A 13,124-nucleotide genomic window follows, 5' to 3' on the forward strand; every position below is an offset into this window, starting at 1 on the left:
GTAACATTCATGGGTCCAGGGATGGGTATGTGGCTGTCTTTGGGGAGGAGCATTATTCAGCCCTCCCTAGGGCAGAGGGATTTAGCTAAAGCGTGAGGAACAATTTCTGGATCAAAGACGGGAATTCATGATCTCTGCTTGAGGTCTTTGAAGAGGTGCCACAGGACCCTGTCTTGGGGGCTGGACCGGCCTGGCTGCCAGAGCTGAACTCCCCAGACCTTCCTTCCAGCAGACGGAATGTTCCCTGGCATGCACCAGGTCTTGGTGAGGCTGAGTGCCGTGGGGGCAGCTCTCTCCAGAGGTGACTTGTCTGGTGCTGGAAGCCAGGACGTGAGCTGCTGGAGCTGCGCAAGGAGGAAGCAGCCTTCCCCCCTTTTAATTGGCAGCTTGGGCTGTTCTGTAGCTTTGGTCCCCCTCAGAGCAGCTGTGTTTCCCAGGCTGTGGAGCATCTGCCCTGAGGGGTAACGTCAGAGGTGGGGGCCGGAGAGGCCCTGGCAGGAGGTGTGGGCGTCCCTGGCCCTTCCTCGCTTGGTCCCTGGGTGGTGAAGGGCCAGGCACTGGTGGCATTCTCGGTTTAGAAACATCCTCCTCAAGAGTGAGATTTTCAAAATAGTGACCTTTTGTGGGGGAAGAACAGCATCTGGTTTAAGATCCCACATCCTCTTCAGCCCCAGTATTGCAGGGCTTTCAGTAACGCCAGGGGCTCTACTGTGGGTGCGTTGCCCTCGCTGTGTGGAATGGAGCAGATGTTTGGGTTTAATTAGCTTGCTTGGGTTGAAGAGGACCTAGTCAAGCACTGGTTCTGGTCTCTTCCCGACCCTCCTGCCCTCTGCACTTCCTCAGCCGTGTGGGCCTGGGTCCAGCCTATCCCGAGCCCTCTCCTCTCCCCATGGGTTTGAATCAGTGCCCCTTGGACCTCTGTGAGCCCAGGAGCCAGAGCCCTCCCACTGGGAGGAAGAAAAAGAGGGATTTGAGAGAGGAGGGCTGAGAACCATCCTCCCTACCACTGCCTGGTACAGTTGCCCCAGTACTTCCTTATCCGTTGTGCCATCTTCTCAAAGCATCTTCTGGATGTGGCCTGCACAGGACCACCTTTTTTTCCGGATAACAGGGTTTAATTTCTGATTGGCTAAATGACTTGCCCAAGAGAAAGGCTCTGAAGACTGGCTGCTGTCCGGGATTATTTCCACGGCTCCCATGCAGGGGGTGGCACCTCGCCTATGCTGGGCTGACTGTCACAGCGGGAGGGCCCCTTCGGACTGTCTCCTCCACAGTCAGGACAGAGGGTGTGAGAGACCAGAGCCTGCTTTGCAGACGTGTTTGACCTGTGTCATGCTCAATACCCCCAAGTTCAGAGATACTGCTGTAGGTAGTTAGATGTGTACCTTTCTCCTCCCACTGGTTTGGGAGTTTCCCAAGGACAGAAACATTTTCTTATTTGACTATTTTTAATCTCGCAGTGTCTAATCAATACGTGACACATAGTTGGTGTGAGAAAGCCATTGCAACCGTCACCACCACCATCACCACCACACACAGATACACATGCGCAGAGTATGTGTGTATTTTGTGCTGAGGTAGACTTATATGACTTTCTGAGGCCTCACTCTATGGTAAGGGGATGTACCCGTGTAAGCAAATGGTCATTACAAATTCGGGTCATCGCAGGACATCTGTTTCTTCCCTCTCTGCCCTCTTGTCATGGGCCTTGCCTCCACGGCGTTCAGATGTGCTGAGGACTTTTTCCCAGGTTGTGGAATATGTAGACCTCTGCCTGGGGGAGCAGAGGTAGCCGGCAACCCATGGAGAAGGGCCTGAGGGCAGCCACATCTAGCAGCCCCTAGAAGTTACTCTCTGAGTTTGATTCTTTTTTTTTTTTTAATAAATTAATTTTATTTATTTTTAGCTGCGTTGGGTCTTCGTTGCTGCACGTGGGTTTTCTCTAGTTGCAGCAAGCAGGGGCTACTCTTTGTTGCGGTGCACGGGCCTCTCATTGAGGTGGCTTCTCTTGTTGCGGAGCGTGGGCTGTAGGTGCGTGGGCTTCAGTAGTTGTGGCACGCCGGCTTAGTTTTTCCGCGGCATGTGGGATCTTCCTGGACCAGGGCTCGAACCTGTGTACCCTGCATTGGCAGGCGGATTCTTAACCACTGCACCACCAGGGAAGCCCTCTGAGTTTGATTCTTAAATGCCATCCTCAAACTGAAGGCCCGCACTGCTGTGCAGCATGAAGGCCAGGGTCTGTCCCCAAGGTGAGCCCAAGTGGTCTGGGAAGCAGCACCCTGAGGCCCCAGCGGTGCAATTATACCACACCGGTGACCAGTCAGCGGTGACCAGTCAGATTCCCAAGGTGAAAATGGATCTCAGGGCAAGAATTGGGCTGGAGCTCAAATGGCTCCAGCCCTTGGGGCGATTCTCCCTCCTCCATCCAGAGTGGGAGGATCAGGGTATTACTTTATTAAAGGAGCTAGCAGGCTTCCTTAAATTCGGTGCCAGGTAAATCTTTACTAAATACATTGCTCCTACTTTTCCTTGCAAATGTGGCCATGTTGAGTTATGGGTTAAATCAGCCCTTTTGGGCTAGCATGAGCACCTTATCTCTTTAGTATTTATGGGAAATAGCTTGCCAGCTTCCAAACAGTGATTGGCGAGTGAGGCTTGTGACCAGGACCTGCTCACCAGCTGGGGCCTTGCCACCTCCTGGCCTGAAGCACTGAAGTGTGTGTGTGTTTCTGTGTCAGGGCCATCTTCAAGGCTGGAGCCCAGCCCAGGCTCAGAGCCCACTGGCCTGGCAGGACTATTCCAGCATGTGGGTGTTTGACAAGCCAGGGCAATGTGACCCTCGTGGACAGCAAGGGGTGAGTTCACTGGGCATCCTTGGCTTCCCTGTGTGACCTTATCTCATCTAACATTGCAACAACCCAGCGTGAGCCAGGTCGGGCCACCGAGGGGCTGCATTTCAGAAAAGATGACGCTGACAGAGTGGGTGAGGAGAGACCTGTCATCATCAGACTGTTACGGAGGTCCCAGGGAGGGGGGTGATAGCGTGGGCCAGGATGACGACTCACCAGATGAAAGATGAAAGAGCCTGCGCCTGGTAGCTGACTGACTTCAGGGGTTGCAGGAGGCAAAGCTGAGCTGGGTGTCCACCTCTCTGGTGCTCTTGTAGTGACATCGAAGCAGTCAGTTGGAGGAAGGAGCCCTGAGCTCTTCTTTTGGGGAACCCTGAAGTTGATGTGCAGACTCCCGGGGAGACTGCCAGCCCAACGGATAGTTCAAGTGTGTTCTTAAAATACCCAGTCTTGGCAGAGTGGAACTCTGTGTAGGAAGAATCACATGGTACTTCTTATTTCATGTGCAGTCCCCAAAATGTGGTGTTTATTTTGAAGTGTGTGGTTTATGCATTTTTATCTAGAGAGGTTTCTTGGGATCATTTGTTGCTATTTTTCCATTTGTAAAGGTTTTATACCCTAGAAAATTCCTGGTTAAGGAACAAATAACTAAAAATACTTCTTACAAAGTCACGCTCTTATGGGAATTCAAATTATAAAGGTAAAAACTCTAGGCTGTCAGCATCGACATTAGAATGTGCATATTTCCATCCAAATTATTAAACTGTTGGCCGGTGGATACTAACAAGCCTTCTAAGTATTCCTTCATTTTCTCAATTTTTTTTTTTTAATGAAACAACACTTACAAACCAATTCAAACTCCAAACAGCATTAAACCACTCATCTAAGGCTGTCAGAAAACTATGATAGTAGGAAGGAGACAACACAAACGTGATTTGATGGGATTTTCAAAATTAACTTGAAAACATCTGTCCATATCTGTGAGAAATGAAGACAGTTTTAATCAGAGTGTTGCAAGCATAAACTCTTTCCTTTCACTCTTCTCTTGTTAAACCGAAACAGGGAAGAGTTTCTGTGTTTGAAAATGGGGAACGAGAACAAGCCTCTTGCCGTGTAATCCAGGGTGAGATTTCCTTTGTCTTACAATCCTTGAGGTGAGAATTCCGAGTTCATTTTGATTCATACTAAAGCTGTTTCCCTTATTTGGCCTAAAGAGAGAGAAGGAGCATTGTGTGTCCTGTTTATATGATGAAAATAAATTTCGCCAGTTACTCTCTTGTCCCTTTTGGTTGCTGTCCCATGATTGGAAGGCTTGTTTATGCATGTGAAAAAGGAATTCAAAAGGGTTATGAAGTCCAGAGCTGATATTTGAGAGGCTGAAAAACAGTGAGGAAAGACCCAATGCCAGCAGCTTTTCCTTGTTCTCGGAGACCCCTGGTACCGTGATTGCTGGCTTTTCCAACAAGGCTTTCGCGAGGGCACCTTGAGCAGCTTAGCCTGGTGGGCAGCATGTCAAATGTCCCGAGGCTCTCGCTGATCTTCCTGCCTCCACAACTGCAAAATAACGACAAAAGTAAATACTTGGGGCCAGGTTTACTTTGCTCAGACAAGTTCCAGTCTGGTTTCTAAAATTAGGAATTCTGTGGGACGCACGTGGTTTGGGCACCCTGCCAGAGGACTTGGTCTCAGGGATGTACAGTGCCCTTGTTTGTCGTTGCGTGCTTGGAAATGTGCATCTAAACCCTGTCTCATGTCTGTCCGTCTGTGCAGACCCACTGCCCGTGGCGGGAAGGCTTCTACCCAGCTCATGTGAGTAGGCACATCCCACCCCCACCAGCATGACCCCGCTTACATGAAGCTCTGACCCCGCTGTCTGTCCTCCATACACCGCCAGCCAAGCTTCCCAAGAGGTCAGCTCTCATCTTGTCTCTGTCCCTCCTCAGAGCATTCTCTCAACCCACCCCCACTGCCTTCAGGGTAAGGCCCTCCCCACTCTGGTCTCACCTCTGCCCCCAGCCAAACTGGCCTCCTTGTTGCCCCTCAGACACCCCGGCTGCTTGTTGCTTTTGTAACTTTCTATTTCTCCCATATAAACGTCCCTCCACCTGCCCTCTGTCCATCCTTCCGGGCTCAGCTGTAGTCCCACCTCCCCAGAGAGACTGCCCTGCCCAAGGGAAGCCTTGGCCAACCACTGTGAACGTTTGCCGGCATCATCCAGCGTTGTTTCTTTCCCTCAACGCCCAGTGCAAAGGAGGCACTCGAGAAACATTCCTGTTTAGCCTTGGTTTTTAGTGTCCCCTCCTGGAACCAGTCCTTGCCCTGTAAAAGGCTGCCCTCCCAGCGCTGGCTCCTGGGCTTGTCTTTCTCCTCCACCCAGACTCGTGGAGCTCCCTCTAGAATGAAGCAAGGGCTGCTGTCACCCTAAGCCTCTAGGTGGGGCCATGGTGGCGGGGAGCGGGGGGCGGCCTGCATTCCCAGGGTCTTCTTTCTTGGGTCGAATGGGAATAAGCAGGGCCGGCTTCATGGGCATGCAGCCTGCATCCCAAAGAGGACCCACACTTGGTTTACTGCTCTGCTGTTACTGTCTTAATTTTCTTACTTTTTGAACAAGGGGCCCTGCATTTGCATTTTGCACTGGGTCCTGCAAAGTAGGTATCTGGTCCTGGGAACAGGGCAGGTATTAACAGACAGGTCGGGGTGGAGACATGTCAGTCCAGGAGGAATGCTGGCTGAGGTCTGTGTGGAGGCCAGTGGAGGATGGGAGGAGACAGGAGGAGAAACATCAGCTCTTTCCTTGCAGGGGTGGCAGTTCTCCAAAGGCAGGAGTGTTCCTCAGGGGTAGTGACTCCACAGGACCTGACTTTGGCCCTAAATAGCCTTATTGAGGTCCTGTCGTAAGCCTGCCGTTTTTATAGTGCTGTTCCAACAACTTTCCCATCTCAATCAGAGGAAAAGCCAAGTCCTTCCAGTGGCCTGCAGGCCCCCTGACCTAGCCCTTCATCACTGACCTTCTCCCCTACCACTGTCCCCTCAGTTATTCTGTTGCAGCCACACCGGCCCCCTGGCTGTTCTTGAACATGTCAAGGATGCCCCTACGTCAGTCAGGGCGTTTGCACCTGCTGTGCTCTGAGCCCAGAAGGCTCACCCTCACCTCCTTCAGGCCTTTGCTCAATCACTTAATCAGTATAGTCTTCCCCAAATACCCTATTTAAAATAACACACACACACACAGCACTCTTTAACCTTTTTCCTGCTTTACTTTGACCTACAATATATATCACCATCTGACCTACTCTATGTTTTACATGTTTTTATTGTCTGTTTCTTCCCCCCCGGAACATAAGCTCAACGAGGGCAGGGATTTTTTTTTTTCCAATTTTATTTATTTATTTATTTATATTTTTGGCTGTGTTGGGTCTTTGCTTCTGTGCGAGGGCTTTCTCTAGTTGCGGCGAGCGGGGGCCACTCTTCATTGCGGTGCGCGGGTCTCTCACTGTCGTGGCCTCTCTTGTTGCAGAGCACAGGCTCCAGACACGCAGGCTCAGTAGTTGTGGCTCACGGGCCCAGTTGCTCCGTGGCATGTGGAATCTTCCCAGACTAGGGCTCGAACCCGTGTCCCCTTCATTGGCAGGCAGATTCTCAACCACTGCGCCACCAGGGAAGCCCGAGGGCAGGGATTTTTGTAAGCTTTGTTCACTGCTCTATTCCTAGAACACTACCTGACACATAGCAGACACTAAAAAACATGTGCTGGATGAATTCCCTGCCCTTTGGGGGCTGAGAGTCCTTCTACTTGAGCCCAGAAGGAGGATCAGCAGTAGCTGGGGAGAGGTCCATGAGGCCACGGGAAGTCACAGAGAGACGGCAGGTGACAGACAAAAGGAAATTAAAAGGTACCACACAAATAAGTGGAGATAAAACTAGAAAAGCCGAAACGAGCGGAGCAGCAGGAGATAGGAAGAGACCCTCATTGAAGCCACACCAGCGAACTGAGAGAAACAGCTGTGGTGGGTAAGGTCATAGGTTTCCAGCCCACACAAGAAACACTATTATTTTTTTCATTCCTGACCCACCGTGGATCCCATATCCATCTATCAGATAAACTATTAGGGAATTCATTTCTGTTCTCATTTGTTAATAGAGACATAGATGGATCCCTCCAACATTGTAAATAAGAAACAGCCACTGACTGTCACGAGCCACGTGGGTCTGCGTCCTCCCAGCAGCAGCAGAACTGAGTCCGTGCAGCCGTGTTGCTGCCTGGGCTCCCAGAGACCCTCACTCATAATTTACATCCCAGGGCCCTCACTCAGGAACCACCCACTTCAGTGCCCTCTGAGAGCCCTCCAACTCAGAATCAGGTCGTCCCGGGAGATCTCTCAGTGCCGTCCCTGGGCAGGTGAAGGTCCAGGCGCGTCAGTGGGACCGACGTAGGAATGTCAGTCCCTGTCATCAGGTACACTGGTCTGACTGATAAGTGTGGGAGGGACCTCTGATCAAGGTAACCCTCTTGGCAGAATAACCAGACACCCAGGTCTTGCCTCATAGAGAACAGAGACTCTGGGGACAAATGACGTCTATACAGAGTTGATCATTAGCAAAACTGAGGAGGGAATCGAAGACTGAATGACTGGCAGACTTGAGCTTTTTTGTTTTTAGGTTTTGGCCTCAGGAAATGTCTGTGCTGTGAGGAGGATTAGTGAGGACTCCTGAAGCATTATTTGAGGTGATTATCGCTTTTTGCAGTTGTGAACCAGTATTTGGTGTGACTGGATAGAGACCAAATGTAGAAATGGTTACATTTTAATCGTAGAACCAACCTAGAGGTAGAACATTCTGGGTGAACTGGCTTGCTGCTTTAGGAATTCTTCTGGAAGGAGTTTGACCCAATAATAGCAGTTTTTAGTGGAATTTTATCAGTGAACTGTGGCCCTAGTCCAAAAGAAGAAGCAAATGCATTCATTACCTAGAAGATACTTGCATTGTTAGGCGACGGTGGTGATGAGCCAGGAGTGAAGGAGCCCCACCACAGCACTCGGATCACCCACAGCCCAGAGGGAGCGAGAGAGATGGCCCGTGGTATGCCGGTTGTAATAACGATGGGCAGAAAGGTATAGGCTTTGCAGTCTGACAACCTGAGTACAAATTCCGCTTCTACTACTTGGTACGTAACTGTGCACTCTTGGGCCAAGTCTAGGTGCCTCGCTTCTAGGCCACCAAAATGAGGATGGTGATACCTACGTGAGGAGGAGATTGTGTCAAGTCGAGCATGTGAGGCACTCGCCCAGTACAGGAGGCATTCCTTCCATCAGCGGGAGCTGTGGCTTCCTCCCGAAACCACTCTTTTTTTTTTTTTTTTAATGTTGTTAAAAAAAAACCCACATAGCATGAAATCTACCCCTTAATGAATTTTTAAGGGTACAGTACAGTATTGTTAACTGTATGATCATTGCTGTGCATCAGATCTCTAGAAATTTTTTGTCTTACATGATGTTCTCAAGGTACATCCATGTGTAGCACATGACAGTATTTCCTTCTTCTTTAATGGAATGGTATTCCATTACACACACACACACACACACACACACACACACACACACACACACCCTATAGTTTCTTTATCCATTCATCCATTAAAGGACATTTGAGTTACTTCTACCTCTAGTCTATTGTGAATAATGCTGCAGTGAACATAGGAGTGCAAATGTCTCTTTGAGATCCTGTTTTCAATTCATTTGGATGAATACCCAGAAGTGGGATTGCTGTATCATATGCTAGTGGTATTTTTAATATTAAGTATATGGGATTTTTAATTTTTTGAGGAACCTCCATATTGTTTTCCACAGCAGCTACCCCATTTTACATTCCCATCAACAGTGCACACGTGTTCCAATTTCTCCACATCCTCGCCAACACTTGTTATTTTGTTTTTTGTTTCTTGGGTATTTTTGGAGCATTCTTAAAATTTTTATTTATTTATTTTGGGCTGCATTTGGTCTTTGTTGCTGCGCTTGCGCTTTCTCTAGTTGCAGCAAGCGGGGCTATTCTTTGTTGCGGTGCGCAGGCTTCTCATTGCCGTGGCTTCTCTTGTTGTGGAGCATGGGCTCTAGGCGCTCGGGCTTCAGTAGTGGTGGTGCGTGGGCTCAGGAGTTGTGACTCACGGATTTAGTTGCTCCACGGCATGTGGGGTCTTCCAGGACAAGGGCTCAAACGCATGTCCCCTGCATTGGCAGGTGGATTCTTAACCACTGCGCCACCAGGGAAGCCCTGTTTTGTTTTGTTTTGTTTTGATGATAGTCATCCTTACAAGTGTGAGGTGATACCTCATTGTAGTTTTAATTTGCATTTCCCTGATGATTAGTGTTATTGAACATCTGTTCATATACTTGCTGGCCATTGTGTGTCTTCTTTAAGAGAAACGTCAATTCAAGTCCATTGGCAATTTAAAAAATCTGATTACCTGGGGTTTTTTGCTGTTGAGTTGAAGGAGTCCCTTATATATTTTGGATATTAACCTCTTACCAAATATATGGTTTGCAGATATTTTCTCCCCTTCTGTAGGTTGCCTTTTCACTCTGTTGATTGTTTCCTTTGCTGTGCAGAAGCTTTTGAGTTTAATGTTGTCTGTTTTTGCTTTCGTTGCCTGTGCTTTGGGTATCATATCCAAAAAATCATTGCCAAGAGCGATGTTATGAAGCTTTCCCCTGTGTTTTATTCTAGGAGTTTTATAATTTTAGCCCTTAACATTTAAGTCTTTAATCCATTTTGAGTTGATTTTTGTCTATGGTGTAATATAACGGTCCAATTGTATTGTTTTGCATGTGGATATCTAGTTTTAAGAAACACCATTTGTTGAAGAGACTATACTTCCCCATTGTGTAGTCTTGGCTCCCATTTTTAAGATCATTTGACTGTGTATGCTTGGGTTTATTTCTGGGCTGTCTATTTTTTTCAGTTGGTCTATATATCTGTCTTTATGCCAGTACCATACTTTTGTAGATCTCTAATATGTTCTGAAGTCGGGAAATATGAGGCCTCCAGCTTTGTTCTTCTTTCTCAAGGTTGTTTTAGCTATTTGGGGTCCTCTGTGATTCCATATGAATTCTACGATTGTTTTTTCTATTTCTGCAAAAAAAAAAAAAGCCTCTGGGATTTTGATAGGGATTATATTGACTCTGTAGATTGCTTTGGGTGGTGTGGACATTTTAACAATATTGTCTTCTAATCCATGAAGACAGGCTGTCTTACCATTTTTTTCCTGTCTTCTTTAATTAATTTCACCAATGTTTTGTAGTTTTCAGTGTAGAAGTTTTTATCTCCTTAGTTAAGTTTATTCCTAAGTATTTTATTCTTTTGGATGCTATTGTCAATCCAGTGGTTTTCTTTATTTCCGTTTTGGATTGTTCATTATAAGTGTATAGAAATGCAACTGATTTTTATACATTGATTTTGTGTCCAGCAATTTTGCTGAATTCGTTTATTAGTTCTAATAGTTTTTTGGTGGAATCTTTAGGGTTTTCTACATATAAAATCATATCATCTGTGAACTGAGATAATTGTGCTTCTTCTTTCTGACTTGGATGCCTTTTATCTCTTTTGCTTGCCTGATTGCTGTAGCTAGGACTTCCAGTACTATGTTGAATAGAAGTGGTAAGAGTAGGCATCCTTGCCTTATTCCTGATCTTAGAGGAAGAGCTTTCTGTTTTTTACTTTTAGTAGGATTAACTGTGGGCTTTTCTTATATAGCCTTTATTATGTTGATGATTTTTTCTTTTAATCCTAGTTTTAAAATTATTTTTATCATGAGGCAGTGTTGAACTTTGTCAAATGCTTTTTCTGCTTCTGTTGATGATCATGTGATCTTTATCTTTCACTCTGTTAATGTGGTGTATCACACTGATTGATTTTTGTGTGTTGAACCATCCTTGCATCCCAGGGATAAATCCCACTTGGTCATGGCATGTGATCCTTTCAGTGTGCTATTAACTTTGGCTTGCTAGTATTTTGTTGAGGATTTTTACATCTGTATTCGTCAGGGCTGTTGGCCTGAGGTTTTCTTTTCTTGTGATGTATCTGGCTTTGGTATCAGGATAACACTGGCTTCATAAAATGAGTTTGAAGTATTTCCTTCTCTTTAATTTTTCGAAAAAGCTTGAGAAGGAGTGGCATTAATCCTTCTTTAAATGTCTGGTAGAATTCTCCAGTGAAGCCATCTGGCCCTGGGATTTTCTTTCTTGGGAAATTTTTGATAACTGATTCAGTCTCCATGTTCATTATTGGACTGTTCATATTTCCTATTTCTTCATGACTCAGTCTTGGTAGGTTGTATGTTTCTAGGAATTTATCTATTTCTTCTAGGTTACCCAACTTGTTGGCCTATAATTGTTCATAGTTTTCTCATAATCTTTTTATTTCTGTGACATCAGTTATAATGTCTCCTGTTTCATTACTGATTTTACTTATTTGAGTCTTCTCTCTCTTTTTGTTAGTCTAGCTAAATATTTGTCAATTTTGTTGGTCTTTTCAAAAAACCAACTCAGTTTCATTGCTTTTTAAAATTGTTTTTCTATTCTCTATTTTGTTTATTTCCACTCTAATCTTTATCATCTTCTTTCTTCTGCTAACTCTGGGCTTACACTTCTAATTCTTTGAAGTGTAAGGTTAGATTGTTTACTTGAGACCTTTCTTCTTTTTTAATGTAGGCATTTACTACTATAAAATTCCCTCTTCATACTCCTTTTGCTACATTCCGTAAGTTTTGGTACGTTTTCATTTTTATTTGTCTCAAGATATTTTCTAATCCCTTTTGATTTCTTCTTTGACCCATTGGTTGTTCAAGAGTGTGTTGTTTAACTTCCACATATTTGTGAATTTTCCAGTTTTTCTTCTACTGTTGATTTCTAGTTTAATTCCATTGTGGTCAGAAAAGATACTTGGTATGATTTTAGTCTTCTTAAATTTGTTAACACTTGTTTTGTGGCCTAATACGTGATCTGTCCTGGAGGATGTTCCATGTGCACTTGAGAAGAATATACGTTGTGCTCTTGTTGGGTGGAATGTTCTGTATATGTTTGTTAGGTCCATTTGCAATATAGTGTTGTTCAAGTCCTTTGTTTCTTTGTCCTTTCTCTAGATGTTCTATCCATTACTGAAAGTGGGTTATTGAAACCTCATACTGTCATTGTGTTGCTGTTTGTTTCTCCCTTAAGTTCTGTCCATGTTTACTTCATATGCTCTGATGTTGGTGCATGTATGTTTATAATTGTTATGTCTTCCTGGTGAATTGACCCTTTTACCATTAGATAATGTTCTTTGTCTCTTGTGATAGTTTATTTTTTTTAAAGATTTTTTGATGTGGACCATTTTTTAAAGTTGTTATTGAATTTGTTACAATATTTCTTCTGTTTTATGTGTTTGGTTTTTTGGCCCCAAGGCATGTGGGATCTTAGCTCCCTGACCAGTGATTGAACCCTCACCCCCTGCATTGGAAGGCAATGTCTTAACCACTGGACCTCCAGGGAAGTCCCATCTTGTGACAGTTTTTGACTTAAAGTCTATTTTGTCTTTATAAGTGTAGCTACTGTCCTTTCTTTTGGTTACCATTTGCAGTGAATATCTTTTTCTCTCCTTTCACTTTCAGCTTATGTGTGTTCTCAAATCTAAAGTGAGTCCCTTGTAGTTAGCATATAGTTGGATCTTATTTTTTTAATCCATTCAGCCACTCTGTGTTTTTTTATTGAGGAGTTTAATCTATTTACATTTATAGGAATTACTGATAGGGAAGATCTTACCATTACATTTTTTTAAATAAATTTATTTATTTTATTTTTGGCTGTGTTGGGTCTTCATTGCTGTACACGTGCTTTCTCTAGTTGCAGTGAGCGGGGGCTAGGCTACTCTTTGTTGTGGTGCACGGGCTTCTCACTGCGGTGGCTTCTCTTGTTGTGGAGCACAGGCCCTAGGTGCACAGGCTTCAGTAGTTGTGGCTTGTGGGTTCTAGAGCGCAGGCTCAGTAGTTGTGGCGCATGGGCTTAGTTGCTCCACGGCACATGGGATCTTCCCGGACTAGGGCTCAAACCCATGTCCCCTGCATTAGCAGGCAGATTCTTAACCACTGTGCCGCCAGAGAAGCCCCCTTACCATTACATTTTTTTAATTGTTTTCTGTCAGTCTTGTAATTTTTTTAACCCTCTTTTTCTTTCTAGCTCTCTTCTTTGTTTTTTGTTTTTTGTAATGACATGCTTTTATTCCTTTCTCACTTTCTTTTGTCTCTCT

General features: G+C 45.4%; 1 protein-coding gene across 14 annotated transcripts in view; it reads left to right on the forward strand.

Moving 5' to 3' along the window:
• The window catches only part of CTDSPL (CTD small phosphatase like), a 125,022-nt gene that overhangs the window by 63,743 nt on the left and 48,155 nt on the right, over positions 1-13,124 (forward strand). For 10 of the 14 annotated variants that reach the window (XR_012334551.1, XR_012334552.1, XM_073811013.1 and 7 more), the window contains exon 1: positions 4,526-4,658. The exons of the other annotated variants lie outside the window; for them this stretch is intronic. Coding sequence is in view for 8 of the 10 variants with exons in the window: in XM_073811013.1 (XP_073667114.1) it covers positions 4,541-4,658 (118 nt within the window). In the remaining 2 variants the exon portion in view is untranslated. Of the gene's footprint in view, positions 1-4,525; positions 4,659-13,124 lie in introns of those variants that run through there. 14 annotated transcript variants of the gene reach the window in all.

Source organism: Tursiops truncatus, chromosome 10 (assembly GCF_011762595.2).
Source record: "Tursiops truncatus isolate mTurTru1 chromosome 10, mTurTru1.mat.Y, whole genome shotgun sequence".
Classification (NCBI taxonomy): domain Eukaryota; kingdom Metazoa; phylum Chordata; class Mammalia; order Artiodactyla; family Delphinidae; genus Tursiops; species Tursiops truncatus.